The following is an 18038-nucleotide window of genomic DNA, read 5'->3' on the forward strand; positions in this document are numbered from 1 at the left end:
GTGAAACTTCAACCTATAGAATTCATGTGGAAAACAAACTAAAACCTTTTTGGGGAAAAAAATACAAAATCATCAGAACTGATGATGATGTTGACAAACATTTTCTTCATGTGCACCCTTTTATTTTTTCATATTACGTAATAAGAAGTGTTGTACTTTTGGGATCCGTTGCCTCTCTCTTGGGTCTTTTGTAATGTGGGACTTCCTTTCTGAATCTTCGGATTCACTGACGCTTCCCATTCAGTCTGACTGAGGCAGAGGAGGTCTGTGAGGAGGAGAAACTTCCCACATTGTGGTGTGCATCACTGGTACAGTCATACCAGGGAAGTTGAAAACCTGTAATCACCACCACAGGCACTCCTACAAAGTATAGGGGGGAAAACTCATGTAAATGAGATGTTTCAGTTTTATTTTTGTTGTTTTTCAAATTAGCAAGAATTTACTAAAGCAAGTTTTTTTTATGATTTTGGGCTTAGATTGATGACACAAAAATGTCACAACATGTGGAAAAAATAAAGAGGTCTGAATAGTCAAGTCAGTTTTATTTGTGTAGACCAATACTTTTCAAACCCACTGTAGAACTTCATCAAGAGCGGGTCTGGAAGCAGTGATTCTGAAATTTTAATTCATTGGATCAAAAGCTTCAAATATTGAAAATATTTGACTACCACAATTATGTGTCACATAACAACACACGCAAACAAGCCCAAGAGTTTGTCATGTTGCTGATCAGGTCAGTGGTCAGACCTGTTGGTAAAGACACAACACTACAGAGATTACAGAAGTCTTAGTCCATGTTTTGGTCACGTCACACATTGACTACTGCAATATGATCCCGGCAGGCAGCCCAACAAATTTATTCACCGACATCAAGTCATCCACAACTCTGCAGCATAGATTATTACAACAAACTTATTCACCGACATCAAGTCATCCACAACTCTGCAGCATGGATTATTACAACAAATTTATTCACCGACATCAAGTCATCCACAACTCTGCAGCATGGATTATTACAACAAACTGATTCACCGACATCAAGTCATCCACAACTCTGCAGCATGGATTATTACAACAAATTTATTCACCAACATCAAGTCATCCACAACTCTGCAGCCTGGATTATTACAACAAACTTATTCACCGACATCAAGTCATCCACAACTCTGCAGCATGGATTATTACAACAAACTGATTCACCAACATCAAGTCATCCACAACTCTGCAGCATGGATTATTACAACAAACTTATTCACCAACATCAAGTCATCCACAACTCTGCAGCATGGATTATTACAACAAACAAGCCTATGGACCTCTCTCCCACAAGACCTTCACAACATAACTCTCTTTCAACCTTCAAATCCATCTCAAAGCGTACCTTTTCAAACTGGCATATTCAGTCTGATACACGCTTCATTGAGTTTTGTGCAGATGATGATTTCATACTTATCTGTTGTGTTAACTTTTTATTGTCTACCCTGCTTATTTTGATTTTATGCTGTCTGATGCAGGGCTGCTTGTTTGTTTTTTTTTAAACTGTGTTCTAAAAGGTATCCTTGAGTGCTCTGAAAGGTGCCCACAAATAAAATGTATTATTATTATTATTATCTTGCTCCCTGTGGTCTTCATCAGCAGGTCTATGGGCACTACCAGCCATCAAGCTCAGCTCAGCACAATTGCAGGGTGCAGGGCTTTCTCCTATGCTGCACCCACACTCTGGAAAGCCCTTTCCCATCACATCTGCTTACTGGACTCCATTACAGAATTCAAAACTGCTCTTAAAACCCACTTTTTTAAACTAGCATACTCACTTTAACTGCATTAACTGCATCATCTTCATCTTGATTTAACTCCTTGCTGAGCGAAACTCTGTTGCTTATTGCGTGTTTTGTTGTTTGCAGTTTTTTTACTGCTTTCTTGTTAATTACTTGTTTCTTGTTGTTTTCATATTATGATAATAATAATAATATGATGTAAGGTGACCTTGAGTGTCATGAAAGACACCAATAAATAAAATGCCTTTTCTTATTATTATTATTGTCATTATTATCATTATCATTAGAAGTGCAGATGATCACACTAGTTGAACTTTTTCTCTGAACAATTTGAGTTACAGAGGCATGGCAAGATCACAGTGTTGTGCTTGTCAGAATGATATCAGATGGTGTTTTATATACAATACATACAACTTACTCCTTGGTAGAGTTCTTTTGCATTCTCACACAAAAGCAATGGTGTTGTTTTACTCATCGCTTTTATGGCTAAATAGTCAAGTCAAGTTCATTATATTTGTATAGCCCAATATCACAAATTACAAATTTGCCTCAGTGGGCTTAACAGCAACACAATCCTGTCCTTAAATACTGGATCAACAGCTCAGGGAGTAGATTATGGATGGTTGGGTAGATGGATAAATATTCACACAAGCTAATGGAACTTTGAGCAGGTGAAACAGTGGAGCTGCGCAGACTCAGAGGCTGATAAGTGAATGAGCGTAATAGAATTCCTCAGAAAGAACATCTGATGCCAGTTCTCGAATTATTTTTGGAGGGAGATTACGAATATTGGCTCTCCCCTTCATTTCTGCAGATTGTAAGCAACAACAAAAAGAGAAGCCTATTAAATAATGTATCTCACATGTGTTGGAATTATTGTTGCTAGATGCTTAAGACCAAAATGGCATGTTCAGAAAAGCATTAATGGTTTTAGTTTCTGGAGTACCTACTTTGATAGGTGTTGTGGGCTATCTCTGATCATCTTTGGGATCTTAGGTGCTCATTTGATTACCCTTTTTCGTATGTATTCCAGGTTTCTTTATAGTTAGTTACCCCACTAAACATTAGGTATTGTTACATCAGTTGCAGTAAATTGATAAATTCAGCCAAACTTTATGAGTACATAGCAATGTAACAGGTTCTGCTGCACCCTCTAGAGCTGTCGTGATCCGGACCTGACAAATCGGTCCAGTTTGTTGAACGAGGGCTCAGTTTTGTATTATAAACTGCCTCAACCAGAGAAACCATTTTCACAGTTTCTCTCTTTCAAAACTTAATTTTTTTTATACCATAAAACATACTTTACAATACATTACCACCTTTACTTCACCAGTGCCATGTAACTTCACTTTATTTACTGGAATTAACCAGTGAAATATTGATCACTGTTGATGGCCACAAGCCTTGTATTCCAAAGTCAATTTATCTCCTATAGATATTCATTACTGTCGTCCGCTAACGTTCTGCATCCATCCACTAGATCTCAGGGACCGTCATTGACAGAAGTGGCCGAACGCTCTCAGGACAGACAGGGGAAGCCTTTGTTGTCAGTGTATCACATGCAAAACCCCTATGGTGAGTTCCTACATTTCTTTTTTTAAATAGTATGATATTAGATATTAACAAGCAATTAAACACTCGTTTTTATTCTGTCTGCCCACTCCGTTTCTGAAAAAGGTGGAAATAGGGGTGGAAAATAACAGGTGAGATGTAGTGGATGATGGTCCTGCAGTTGAAGGCCGTGTCCATAGTTCTCAGAGTCCTACTCAGGAGAGTTTCGTAGGCTCATTTGTCTAAGTGGGTCTTGTGATATTGGTCTAATCTGCTACACCCCATTTGTGTTGGCAACGTGATGAGTAAGAGGCGTCATTTCTTTGATGCTCCCATATGATGCCAGCAAATCAGTGAGGTTGAAAAACCACAAATATGGTCTTGTTTTGTTTTGTTTTGCTGAATTTATCACCGAGGTAGTCAGGGCGGCGCAGTGGTTAGTGCAGGCGCCTCACAGCAAAAAGGTCCTGGTTTCGAGCCCCGGGGTAGTCCAACCTTGGTGGGTCATCCCGGGTCATCCTTTGTGTGGAGTTTGCATGTTCTCCCAGTGTCTGCATGGGTTTCCTCCAGGGGCTCCAGTTTCCTCCCACAGTCCAAAGACATGTAGATCAGGTGAATTGACTGTACTAAATTGTCCCTAGGTATGAATGTGTGTGTGTGTGTGTGTGTGTGTGTGTGTGTGTGTGTGTGTGTGTGTGTGTGTGTGTGTGTGTGTGTGTGTGTGTGTGTGTGTGTGTGTGTGTGTGTGTGTGTGTGTGTGTGTGTGTGTGTGTGTGTGTGTGTGTGTGTGGGCTCTGTGATGGCCTGGCAGCCTGTCCAGGGTGTCTCCCCGCCTGCCGCTCAGTGACTGCTGGAATAGGCTCCAGCATCCCCGTGACCCTGAGAACAGGATAAGCGGTTCAGATAATGGATGGATGGATGGTAGTCAGTTTTACCTCCTTAGGAAATTCCACTATGTTTTCAGTTCAAAAATAATAAAAGGTTCACTATCTCTAATGGGATCAAGTGGTATTGCTATGTTACAGGATTAGACGGTTCTAATTAACTTGCCATTTAGTTCTGAGGTGCATCAGTAGGCACCGCTAGTAGGGAGTATGTACTTCACTATCAGGGAGTATGTACTTCACCATCAGGGAGTATGTACTTCACTGACTAAACATGATATTGGTTTTCTAAACACAGAGCCTCTGAAGTGAGTGCAAACCATGCAAAGGATGGAGTTCTTGTGGGGAGTAAAATTGCAGCATGTAATGTATTCAGGTTTTCCTTCTATGTATTCAGGTTTTCATTCTCTATATTCAGGTTTCATTCTCCATGTTCAAGTTTCATTCTCTATATTCAGGTTCCATTCTATGTATTCAGATATGGGGATTTCTTTCCTGAATGGCTCCTCATAATATAGTGAATGAAAACCTTAATATAGTGAATGAAACCCTGAATATACTAACAGAGAACCAGAAATAAATAAATTTCACCACTTGCTGATTCTTTAGTCCCTCCTTTCTTCTTTATAATTGCAACTTTCAAATGATGCCTCCGAATAATAGTTTTGTGTCTGTCAAGTCAACGGACTCAGACAGATGCTCAACTCATTATTCACTCCATTCAAGGAAAATCCACCTTCTAATGGACCAGTTCACTTGATGTGATGTGGTCATGTTATCTGATGTGGAACGTACGTAGCTCTATATACTGTAGAATAGACCTCACAACACTGGTGAACGGCTGTATGACTCGATCAGGATTTTCTACATCTTTGTAGAAACATCTGCTTCAGGTGGGGGGAAAACAACTGCCAACACTTAAAGGAGCAGTCCCCCTATTTAAATGAGAATGTAAGGTTTCGAATGCAAAAAAGAAATAACATCTCTAGCACAAAGTGGAAAAATGTGAGTTCATTTGGTTCCGCCAGTGGTACTACAGGTTCTTCATGAATATATTAACTGTACATCTGAATATATACAATAAAAACACCAGAATATTGAATGAAACCTGAATATATATATATATATAGCATTTTTTTCTGTCACTGGTGTTATAAGTGCTCAACTAATGAGGAGCGGAATATCAACAAAGATACAGGGGAAAAAAAGTTTTAATGCATAGCACTACAGGCCTGTTTCATGCGTCACGCACTCATCAGCTGCTAATGATTAGCAGCTGCTAATCATTAGCAGCTGTTAATCATTAGCAGCTGATGATTCTTTGATTCTTTGTTGAACCACATTAGCAGCTGATGAGAGTGCGACGCACGAAACAGGCCTGTACTGCAATGTATTAAACTTTTTTTCCTGTATCCGTATTGATATATACGTATATATATATATATATATATATATATATATATATATATGTGTGTGTGTGTGTGTGTGTGTGTATCTATATTTCGTCCCGAAAGCCTGAAGGTTGTGACGAGGAGGAGAGCAGAGGTCGAAGCAGGAGCTGGACGAGGGTAGAAGCGACGAGATTGTTCTTGCTTTTATTATGCTCAATTTTAACAATTGCTGCCAATATAACCTGTCGAAGTCATGGTGAAAAGAAAGAAGACATCGTCTGCTACCGAAGAGCATGAAAATGGAATGACGTTGGGCTTAAGAGAAGGAATCTGTGTCAATGGGGGGAAGATTTCGTCCCGAAAGCCTGAAGGTTTTGAAGAGGAGGAGAGCAGATTTTATATATATATATATACGTATATGTAGACTTTGTTGAAAAAAACACTCAACGGTGGGAAAATGCTCAACAAATAAAGAGCAAAATAAGGTACCCAACACTGCTGACCGGGAGCACCCCACAAAACCTTGCCATTTCAGAGATGCTCTGACCCAGTCGTCTGGCCATAAAATTAGCACTTGTCAAAGTCACTCAGGCCTTACTCCTCCACATTTCTCCTGCACCCAACACGTTGAATATGAGAACTGACCTACCCAGACCTTGACATTGACATGTGCCCTTGTTTGGAGATGATCAGTGTTATTTCGTTCACCTATGAGTGGTCATAATGTTTTCGCTCATCACACACACACACACACACACACATATTTGTGTATATTTTGTTTGTATAGTTTTGCATTCCACTAAATTGCACTTTGCTTATGATTTTGTAAATCTTTGTTTCAGCATTGGTTTGAACTGCGCACTGGGTGCAACAGAGATGAGGCCATTCATAGAAGCCTTAGGAAAGAGCAGCACAGCTTTCATACTGTGTTACCCTAATGCAGGTAAACATATTTTTCCATGTTACCAGTAAGTGGGTAGAAGGTGCAGCAAGGTAGCATTCCTGGGTAGAAATTCAAATGGCTGGTTATATGGAACTGGGATTACTTACGAAAGAGTTTGTCATAATAACGTTTTAAGAACGTTAACACAGTGTGCTAATCTTTTCCCATTTGTTTTTGAAATTGGGAGTTGCCATCATCAAATTGGTGATTTTTCTTTCCCTGTAGTTCACAGGCAATCAGCCATTACAAGCATTTTAAAAATGTAATCTAATTGTGACATCACATTGGGAAGTGACTGATCAAATCCAGCCAATCAATTGACACAGTCACGTCCTTCAAACAGTGTCTCTGTGAACTGATTGGCTGGATTTCAAAGTTGTACCCAGTTAATAACCCAGTTTTAACCCATATTACTCTTGTCCAGATCGGACAGGTCTGTTTTTCACTCACTTCGGTGAAAATTCTGTTGCAAATTGCCTCCTGTTTTTGGTAAATGGACTGCATTTATGTAGCACTTTTTTCAAAGCACTTTACAATTAATGCTTCACATTCACCTACACACAAACTCATACATGCATTGATGGCGGTGCCAACCGTTCAAGGTAACGGCCAGCTCATTGGGAGTAGTTGGGGGTTAGATGTCTTGCTCAGGCACACCTCAACATTTTTGCCAGAAGGAGCTGAGGATTGAACTGATAACCCTCCAGTTACCAGATTACCTGCTCTACCCTTGAACTGAGTTTCTCCTCAAACTCAGGACTACTGCGACAAATATTGTCTGGATGGAAACTCTTGGTTTAAACAAGTGGTTCTCAACCTTGTTGAGTCGTGGCCCCCCAGAATAATCGGGCTGGGGTTTGTGACTGGGACACTAAACTCGCAACACCCTGATGCAAACACATTGGTCGCTCATAGACAGTCTGCCTGAGACTGTTCAGGGATTCCTGTAATATAACACCTGAAAGCTACCAAATTTACACCATTGCTTTGCCCACAGACAGAACAACAACTAATTCGATTCTGGCTTTAATTAATGTTTTCAGATTAATTGAAATAATAGCACCTCATGTGCACACACACACTTTGACCCTCACAAACACACTCAATAAAATCTATTCAATGGCAGATACAGGTGATGTAATGCAAAAACCACTTACATTTTATTTTTTTCCCACAGTACCTTGGAAATTCTGCCGTGAGTTATGCATTGCAAATTGTGGTCCGTCACACGCGTGTCCTTCCCAATTAACATTAATCTTTGATATATTAACTGGATGGTGTTGGTCTGTGGACGTCACTGCCAGCTGTTTCCCACTTCCACCTTCATGACACGGCTTCATGAGATCAATAACTGCTGTTTATTTTCTTACCATCGCTTTTCTATTTTCTGCTCTAACTTTCATTTGTTCTGATTTAGCTATTTTCTGTGCTTAGTTCACTTTCTCGTACGACTCATGTTCAGTAGGCAGCATCTCATTCCTAGTTTGTTACTAGCTTTGAGTTTCTTAGCAGTTAGCTCTGTTGCATTCGCAGTCAAAGCAGCCTCGTTAAAATGATGGTTTGTGGTGACTGCGCCTTAGTTGCAGATAGGTTGTCTCTACTAGAGAGACGTGTCCGTGAGTTAGAGCAGCTTCTTTTGGCTAGGATTACATTAGATGTGACGGGCACTCCAGATACCTTTAGCCCTGGGTCTGACAGTAGACCTGCAATTGTTAGCAGGCCTCTCAGCAGAAGCAGCAGAGTTTGTGTCTGTTTACCGGCGTGGGGAGGCTTGCAAGAGTAAGCCACCGGTCATGTGGCCTGGTCTGCAGTCACCTCTTCCGACTGCTAAACGGTTTTCGTCACTCACCAGCCCTGTTGGTAGTCCTACTGGCCAGCGTGCTTCTCCTGCTCCTGCCGACAGAGTAAAGCAACGTACGCTAGGGATAGGAGACTCCATCACCTGCAATATTAGATTAGCTTCGCTAGCTTTGGTCCACTGTTTACCTGGGGCCAGAGTCTCTGACATAGAGGATCATTTTAGGATGCAGGAATCACAGAGGGATAATCAGGGAACCCAGGCACACAGCACCACTACTTTCAGCAACACTGTTATTCATGTCGGCATCAATAATGCTAGGATGAAGCGATCAGAGATCACAAAAGCCAGCCAAGTCCCAACGCTTGAGTTTGCCAAAAAGATGTGTCGGCATCGATTATTGTCTCTGGTCCCTTACCTGTGAGGGGTAATGAAGAGATGTACAGTAGGCTCACCTTAATGAATCGCTGGCTGGCTTGTTACTGTAATGAGCAGGGATTCGGCTTTGTTGATAACTGGCCTTCTTTCTGGGGCCGCCCTTACCTGCTGAAAGCAGATGGCATTCACCCTACTGGGGATGGCACCGCTCTTTTGTCTAGCAATATATAGATAGCCGTTTACATTTAGTTTGACACTAGGTTGCAGGTGATAAGAGAGCCTGCTAGGTTTAAATGTAATGCGGCTGTAGAGTCAACTAGTTTAATTATATGTTTAGTCAAGGAATTTATCATAGTGTAGATTATCAGACTGGCAGCTTGGTCTTTAACATTGAGACCGTCTCCCTGCTCTCCTGTATTGCTCTGAAGATCTCCTCTCCTAAATGTGTAAATCACAGTAATCTAATAATCATTCCCACCACTGGTGGTGGCGAAATGTGCAACAAATTACCTAATAATCTACAGAACCAAAAATGTGACCACATATTCTCCAAAGCATTGGTCATCAAAATTGTCAACAAGTTGTCTAATTCCAATTAATTTTCACCTATTGGTAGCTCTAAAGTTGTGCCCACTAGTTATCACTTCCACAAGATGCTTAAGTTTGGTTTCATAAATATCATTTACCAAAGCCTTACTAATAAATGATCTGATTCTTGAACATAGTTTTTATATGATTGGGTTATGTGAAACATGGCTGAAACCAAGTGCTAAATTAAGCTTCCCAACCCAACTATACTTGTGTCCATGTAGCTCGGGCAAATAAACAAGGTGGGGGTGTTGCCTTAATATATACATCTACTTTCAGTCTGACTTCTCGACTTGGATATAAAGTCCAGTCTTTTGAGACTCTTGTTCTTGGTCCATCTCGTTCAGCCATGAATAGACTTGGCTCACTCCAAATTGTGATACTCTATTAACCTCCTGGCTGTTACTATTTTTTTGAAGAATTTGGAGAATTTGTCTCGTGTCTTGTTACTGATTCTGGTGAGTTTGTAATTGTTGGTGATTTCAATATTCATCCGAATAAGGCTCGTGATCCTCTAAGTAAAGCCTTTCCGGCACTAGTTGATACTTTTGGGTTTGCTCAGTTTGTTCAATAGTCAACTCATGGCAGTGGTAACACCCTTGATTTGGTTTTATCTAAACAGATAACTGTTTCTGATCTGAATGTCTTGCCAACCACATCTGCTGTGTCAGATCATTTTCTCATCAAACCTGAACCCTGTCCAGTTAATGTCGGCTCAGATGTAATTGCCTCTCACCACATTGGACCATCCCCTGTAGCTGCATTTGGCCAGCAGCTGCCTGAAGTCTTGGCTCCTTCCACCGTGTGGAAAGATGGCTGCACAAATTCACGTTTACAGCGGCCTCACCCAGTACCAGTGTAGGAAGATGGTGGTGCGATCTTACGTTTGGGGTGGCCTCACCCAGTACCGTTCATGCAGTGTCTTTGTCCACATCTGCGTCTGAGTTTGTGTTTTTGTTGGATGGGTGGGAGAGCTTGTGCTGGATCAGCTGGGAGAGCTTGGTCTGCCGTGTCCTGTGGGCCCAGGGACCACAGCCCTGCCTGGAGCTGCGCCCAAGGAGGAAACACCGAGGGCGGTCTGACAAGACATGGAAGCGGGGCAGGCTAAGCTAACTGCTAGCCCATACAGACCAGCACATCCAATAACATCAAGGGCGGTCTGGTGGTGGCCTTGCCTAGCGTTGACTGTGTGTTTTGTTTTTTTTGTTTTTTTTTGTTTTTTTTTGTTTTTTTTGGTGTCGTTGTGTGGAGTGTGGGGAGGTGTGTTGGAGGTGTCTGGCTGGGAGAGCTGGCCTTGGATCAGCTGGAGGAGCCTGGTCTGCTGCTGCGCCTGAGGAGGAAACACCGAGGGTGGTCTGACAGGACAAGGAAGTGGGGCAGGCTAAGCTAACTGCTAGCCCATGCAGACCGGCAGTTCCGACAGGAGGAAACACCGAGGGTGGTCTGACAGGACAAGGAAGTGGGGCAGGCTAAGCTAACTGCTAGCCCATGCAGACCGGCAGTTCCGACAGTCATCCTGACATTTGGTCTCTTGGACAGTGATTTATATATATATATATATATATATATATATATATATATATATATATATATATATATATATATATATATATATATATATATAATATACATATATGTGTGTGTGTGTGTGTGTGTGTGTGTGTGTGTGTTGGCCCTGTGATGGCCTGGTGGCCTGTCCAGGGTGTCTACCTGCCTGCCGCTCAATCACTGTTGGGATAGGCTCCAACATCCCCGTGACCCTGAGAGCAGGATAAGCAGTTTGGATAATGGATGGATGGATGTTGGATGTACAGTTGCAATCAAAATTATTCAACCCCCTCTGCAAATTAGGTTTATTGGCAAAATTTACAAACTGTCAGCAGTTTGAAATAAATAAATCAAACAAGAACAATTTAAATAGCTCAACACAACTATTATTACAAGTGGTTTCTCCAAATTCAACACCAAATGCCACTTTTAATGACTACTGCAGTCTCAGGATTATTCAACCCCTTCATGACAAGCGTCTTTAGTACTTAGCAGAGCACCCTTTTGCTGTTATGACCTGCTGCAAACGTGATGCATAGCCAGACACCAGCTTCTGGCAGCATCCCTGAGGAATCTTAGCCCATTCCTTATGGGCAATGGCATCCAGTTCACTAATATTCTTGGGTTTGCATGCTGCAACTGCCTTCTTCAAATACCACCAGAGATTTTTTATGAGGTTCAAGTCAGGCGACTATGACGGCCACTCTAGAATCTTCCAGGACTTCTTCTGAAACCAAGCCTTGGTGGACTTTGAGGTATGCTTGGGATCATTGTCCTGTTGGAAGGTCCGATGACGCCTAAGCTTCAGCTTCCTCACAGATGGCATGATGATTTCTTCTAGAATTTCCTGATACTTGATTGAATCCATCTTGCCTTCCACCCCTGCAGGTTTCCAGTGCCAGAGGAAGCAAAGCAGCCCCAGAGCATCCCTGCCATGCTTCACTGTAGGCAGGGTGTTCTTTTCAGCATATGCTTCATTCTCCCTCCCCCAGACATACCGCTGATCCATAGGCCCGAAAAGTTCCAGTTTTGTTTTATCGCTCCAAAGAACAGAATCCCCAACCTCTTTGGCTTATATAGTATATGGTTTTGAGCATATTGGAGCCGACTTTTCTTGTGCTTTTGGGTCAGTAGTGGTGTACGTCTTGGAGTTCAGCCATAGAGCCCTTCAGCGTTTAGTATGCGCAAACTGCAGCCTCAGTGCCTGCTGCCACCAAGTCTTGCTGCAGGTCTTTCGCAGTCCCTTGAGGGTTTTTGACCACCTCCCTCCTCAGGAATCTGGTGGCAGCCGTTGATAGCTTCCTCATTCTGCCACATCCAGGTAGTGTAGCCACTGTTCTTTTAACTTTGAACTTGCGAACTATGCTTCCAACTGTATCTCTAAGGACAGTCAGTGCCTTTGCTATCTTTTTGTATCCTTTTCCTTGTTTGTGCAAGGCAATGATCTCTTCTCTTAACTTTTTGGACAATTCTCTTGACTTAGCCACATTTCTAACATGCAATCAAATGTCACCATCAACAAACCCCTAGCCAGTCCAGGTATTGAATGTGTTCTATCTCAAGCACACCTGATGCAACTAATGAAGCCCTTGATTAGTTGCATCAGGTGTGCTTGAGACAACACCTGATTTGCAAATGTGTAATCTTATGAGGGATTCTGTTCAGGAGGTTGAATAATTTTGAGATTGCAGTAGTCATATAATAATATGTAATATTAGTTTTATTTAACTGTTTCAACTGTTACTGTGTGATTTGCTTATTGTAAACAGCTGAACATTTGTACATTTTGCCAATAAACCTAATGTGCAATGGGGGTTGAATAATTTTGATTGCAACTGTATGTGTTTTTGTAGTTCTTATGTAGTTTGGATATGTGTTCTTGTAGTTTGCATGTGCTTTTATCTTTGTGACGCACTGCTGTGGGCTGGGGGAAACGATATTTCGTTTCATTTCATGTGCAGAGGTGCATGGAATGAAATGACAAATACATGTTCCTGATTCCTAATTCCTGATTCCTGATAACCCCAGATTTTTCTGACACTGTATCTCAACTTACTAAAAAGCAGCTGTCTATTAGCTGCTCACCATTCACAGCCCATGAGTTTCTAGACTTTTTCTTCAATAATGTTGATGAGATCATAAACAAAATTAATTCTTCAACTCCAGCTGCTCCTGCAGGTCCTGTCTTGCCAAATTCATATCAATACAATGAATCATTGATAGTCCCTGTTATTACAGCTTTTGAGACTATCTCTCTTGATACTTTGACCAAGCTCGTGTCAGCTTCTAAACCAACTACTTGCCTACTTGACCCTTTACCAACAAAATGTTTTAAAGTCCTCTGGCCTTCCCTCGGACCTACAGTGCTAGACATTGTTAATTTGTCACTTGCTACTGGAACTGTTCCCAGCAGTTTTAAGACATCTGTGGTTAAACCTCTACTTAAAAAAAAAAAGGCACCTTGATCAATGGCCTCTTAATAACTATCGACCAGTCTCTAATCTTTAGTTCTTTTCTAAATTTCTAGAGAGAGTTGTGTATCAACAACTTTCGACCCATATAGAAGAAAACAACCTGAACCTTTTCAATCGGCTTTCAGGCCCTGTCACTCCACTGAAACTGCTCTAACCAGAGTGGTGGACGATCTTTTACTAGCTATGGACTCTGATTCCACTTCTGTGCTTCTACTACTGGACGTCAGTGCAGCCTTTGACACCACTGATCACTGTGTACTTTTAGACAGATTAAATTGTAATTTTGGTGTCTCTGGTTTAGCCCTCTCTTGGATTAAGTCCTACTTATCTGGAAGAACACATTGTGTCTGCTATAATAATATTCATTCATTCATTCATTCATTCATTCATTCATTCATTCATTCATTCATTATCCAAACCGCTTATCCTTACTCAGGGTCGCGGGGATGCTTTAGCCTATCCCAGCAGTCATTGGGCGGCAGGTGGGGAGACACCCTGGAGAGGCCACCAGGCTGACGTTAAATATGATTTTACCTCAAGGCTCTTTTCTTGGCCCTCTACTTTTCTCTTTTTATATTTCCCCTCTTGGCCAAATTATATGCAGTTATGGAATGAATTTCCATTGCTGTGCTGATGATACTCAGCGCGATGTGCCTATAAGCGTGGATGATTATACTCAAATGACTAACTTAGAGGCTTGCTTGGCTGCTGTGGAAAAAATGGATGTCACTAAATTTCCTGCTTTTAAATTCGAATAAAACCGAGATGCTGGTCATTGGCGCTGCTAGACACAGACACTAATTTGATCAAGTAACTATAACAATCAACAACTCTGTGATTTCACAAAGTGTGGCAGCCAAAAATATTGATGTTATGTTTGAGCCTAGTCTTTCCTTTGATACAACCCCGGATCGAGGAAAATATGCTCGGTTACGCTGGTGGCAGTGGTGGGGTCTGGAAGTGTCCGGAAGCATGCAGATCCTCAGAAGTCTCTTCGGAGCGTGGGAATAACAAAGCGTGAGGGCACGTTTCCAGGAGAAGGTGACTACTGTAACCTACAAAAAGAATCACTGGCCAATCGCCAGCGGGTTGCCCCCTTCAGTCGAGCAGCTAGCGATGTTGCCTTGTGGTGCAGTACAACCCCGGATCGAATCCCGCAGCGGGCAGAAATATGCTCAGTTAAACTCATGGTTTCATAATGTTTCCTCAAAATGTTACTAGGTTTTGAGCAGGCAAATTGCCGATGCAGCTTTCCTGAAATATCAACTCTGGCTTGTGTTCACACATGAGCCTGACACAGAAAATCACTGTAAGATTTAAAGGTTAGGCTGTGTATGAGCGAAGTACATGATTAGAAATTGCCAAACTATAAACTGGCCTTTAAAATGACTATGCATGAAGCACACATCCCAAGATGAGCCACTCCCACCTTCGGTTGGGTACATGAAAATACATCCTATGGTAATTTTATCTCAGACATCGTTTGGGATACTAATCCCATCCGAACTGGACTATAACTTAATTCTTAGCAGGTCTGCCTCACAGCATCCAACATTGCTGTGAGAGTGCATTTAAATCAATTTGAAGTGAGTAACCAGGTACTAATAGCAAGAGCCCGAGAGCCCCTTTGCATAAAATGAAATAAAAGATTGATCCAACCACGAATTGCAAAAAAAATAAATCTTGAGCCTCCGATTATGTGTTTGTTGTAGGTCTTCCCAACACGTTTGGTGGTTATGACGAGACACCAGAAGTAATGGCCTCAAGTTTAAAGGTATTTGTAAAGAATTGGTAGTGAAATCATTATTAATATATTTTGATGCCAACAGGTTATAAAAACAGTCTTGAGATGGCTGCTATTCTATGAAAGGTGGCAGTGCAGTTTTGAAATTATAGACTATGCATGGTCATTGGAAAATTACAGAAATGTCAATTCTGGTTTAATTGTTTTGTGCAGTGTATTTATGTATTTTTCTTTGTATTTTTGTTTGCTTTGCCATTTGTAGGAGTTTGCCATTGATGGGCTGGTGAATATTGTAGGAGGCTGTTGTGGGACCACTCCTGGACACATCATGTCATTATATTTCAAAGATTACTATACTAGCAGCTATTTTCATCTTATTCTTCTTTTCTACTCTTTTTTTATCCATAAACGAACTATATGGGAGAAGTTTCTAAATCACTCCTCAATGTCATTTTTTTCTCCTGTTTTACATTCAGTGGCTTCAGAAAGACCTCTTAACGTTTTGGACACTTTGTGCTGTACATTTAATTTTACATGGATAAAAGTGACATTTTTGCCCATCAATCTACACTCAATAATCCATAATGACAGTTTTTGACCTACATGACCTGTTTTTAAATTTTATAAAAGAAAATCAAAAACTGAAATCTAATTTATGTAAATATTCAGACCCTTAATTCAGTATTTGGTAAAAGCCCCTTTGGCAGCAGTTACAGCTTCAAGTCTTCTTGAGTAAGTCTCTACAACCTTTGCACACCTTGATTTGGGCAGTTTATCCCATTCTTCCTGGCAGATCCTCTGATGCTCTGTCAGATTGGATGGGAAGCATCTGTAAAGCGCCATCTTCAGGTCTCTCCCAAAGTGTTCAGCAGGGTTTTAAGTCTGGGCTTCGGCTCGGCCACTCAAAGATAGTGAGATACTGTCTGAAGCCACTCCAGCATTGTCTTGGCTGTATGCTTCCAGTCATTATTGTGATGAAAGGTGAATCATTGCCCCAACTGCCGGGAGCCGGTTTTCTTAAATAACCTCTCTGGTGGGTTTCCCATTGCAGCTTTGTGCAAAATAGAAAAACAATTTTTGTAAAAAAACAAAGTCAGCAAAGCACAATTGTAAATGTAATTGTAAATGGTCTGTTTCCAATGAGAGATGTTATGTGATTAAAGCTGGCTTTTCTTTCCTCGTGATATTGTGACAGATCTCCAAGACCTGATCATTGTTGGCATGGAGATTTCGATTGCATGCACTGCAATAAGCTGTGGTAGTGTTTAATTGAAGGAAAAAAGGAAATGTGATGCACGCAGTGACGGAAAGGCAAACCCCTTATAGCTGGCAGCGACCACATATCGGGGATTTATGGGAGGTCATTGTCCGCAATGATTTTACAGAAGTCCTATGAATCCAAAACTTCAGAGTGACCCCCTTAAGATTTGATGAGTTGGGCAATGCAATAGGACCCCTCGTGGCACCTGCCCTATCATGACCGAGGGAGCCAGTTCCAACTGAGAAGTGCATAGCCATTGCCATTTATAAGGTGCCATGCCATGTCTGATGGCCCATTATTCTGAAACCCCAATAGTCCAAAAAATGTCCCATTGGACCGAATTTGCCTTACAGCCCATAATCCTGAAAACAAGCACCCATCGCTCTGAAGGCCCGTTGCTCCGAAAATACACTCTCCATTGCGAATCATTGATCTGAACTGGCCAGAAATTAATACAAGAAAGTTGATATTTCTGATGAAGTAGAGATTACATTCTCACAAGTGCTTTTAATGTTACACCTCTTAGTCACGTGAATTAGTAGTAAATGGTATCTTTGCCTTTGCACGTCAAAATACACTCAGATATTTAGGGCAAAAAATGAAAAACTCCAGGGAGAGTTTATTTTCGGAACGACAGCCTACTGCAGTGGGGAGCAGTGGGCTTTTGTTTTTGGAATAACGGGCTGTCAGACAAATGAGCTTTCGGTCCAATGGGACATTTTTCAGCCAATTATGAGGATACTCATCCTCATAATGAGAGATGGTCGTCCCTCCGGCAGGTTCTCCCATCTCTGCAGAGGACTTCCAAAGCTCTGCCAAAGTGACCATTGGGTTCTTTGTGACGTCCCTGACCAAAGCCCTTCTAGTCCGGTTACTCGGTTTGCCTGGACAGCCAACCCGAGGAAGAGGCCTGGTGTTCCAAACGTTTTCCATTCCACAAAATTATTGAGGTCACTATGTTCCTGGGAACACTCAAAGCTTTAAAAATGGTTTTATACCCTTGCCCTGATGAATACACAGGTGTGTGACTTTCTAAACGATGTCCAATTAATTAAATTTTCCACAGGTGGACGCTAGACAACATTTCTAGACCCTTCTCAGAGTTAATTAAAACAAACAGGATGCACCTGACCACAATTTGGAGTGGCACAGCAAAGGGTCTGAATACTTAGGTAAATGAGAGGTTGAAATTTTTTATTTTTAATGAATTTGCAAAAGTTTCCAAAAACATGTTTTCACTTTGTCATTGTGATTTATTGATTAGGGATTGATGGGCAAAAAGGTCAATTTTATCAATTTAAGATTAGCCCTACAACTAAAAAAAAGAGTGCAAAAAGTGAAGGGGTCTTAATACTTTCTGAAGCAACTGTGTGCGTGTGTGTGCGTGCGTGTGTGTGTGTGTGTGTGTAAAGTTCATTTAAACAAAGTGAACCTTTTACCATCCTGTATGTTCATGTACTTATTTTTATGCACATGTGAGTCTTTTAGAAGTATTTGTCCTCCTCTCTCTCCGTTTCTCCACCAGGGCCTTAGAAAAGGCAGTGAAGCTATGCCAGCCGAGGGTGCCCCCAACTGACATTTTTCAAGACCACTTGTTGCTCTCAGGTACTTTTACTTTTACTGTATGTCTCATTCAGGGGATGATAAGGTAGATTGATACCCCCACCAGAACTTTTACTTTTACTGTATGTCTCATTCAG

The 18038-nt window shown here is 41.4% G+C and overlaps 1 protein-coding gene across 2 annotated transcripts in view; it reads left to right on the plus strand.

Moving 5' to 3' along the window:
- Window positions 1–18038, plus strand: part of mtr (5-methyltetrahydrofolate-homocysteine methyltransferase) — a 99852-nt gene that overhangs the window by 32318 nt on the left and 49496 nt on the right. For both annotated transcript variants that reach the window (XM_056299606.1, XM_056299607.1), the window contains exons 8-12: window positions 3259–3353; window positions 6447–6547; window positions 15046–15107; window positions 15340–15407; window positions 17864–17943. In XM_056299606.1, the coding sequence (XP_056155581.1) occupies window positions 3259–3353; window positions 6447–6547; window positions 15046–15107; window positions 15340–15407; window positions 17864–17943 (406 nt within the window). The remainder of the gene's footprint in view (window positions 1–3258; window positions 3354–6446; window positions 6548–15045; window positions 15108–15339; window positions 15408–17863; window positions 17944–18038) is intronic.

This window comes from Lampris incognitus, chromosome 19 (assembly GCF_029633865.1).
Source record: "Lampris incognitus isolate fLamInc1 chromosome 19, fLamInc1.hap2, whole genome shotgun sequence".
In the NCBI taxonomy this organism is placed as follows: Eukaryota; Metazoa; Chordata; class Actinopteri; order Lampriformes; family Lampridae; genus Lampris; species Lampris incognitus.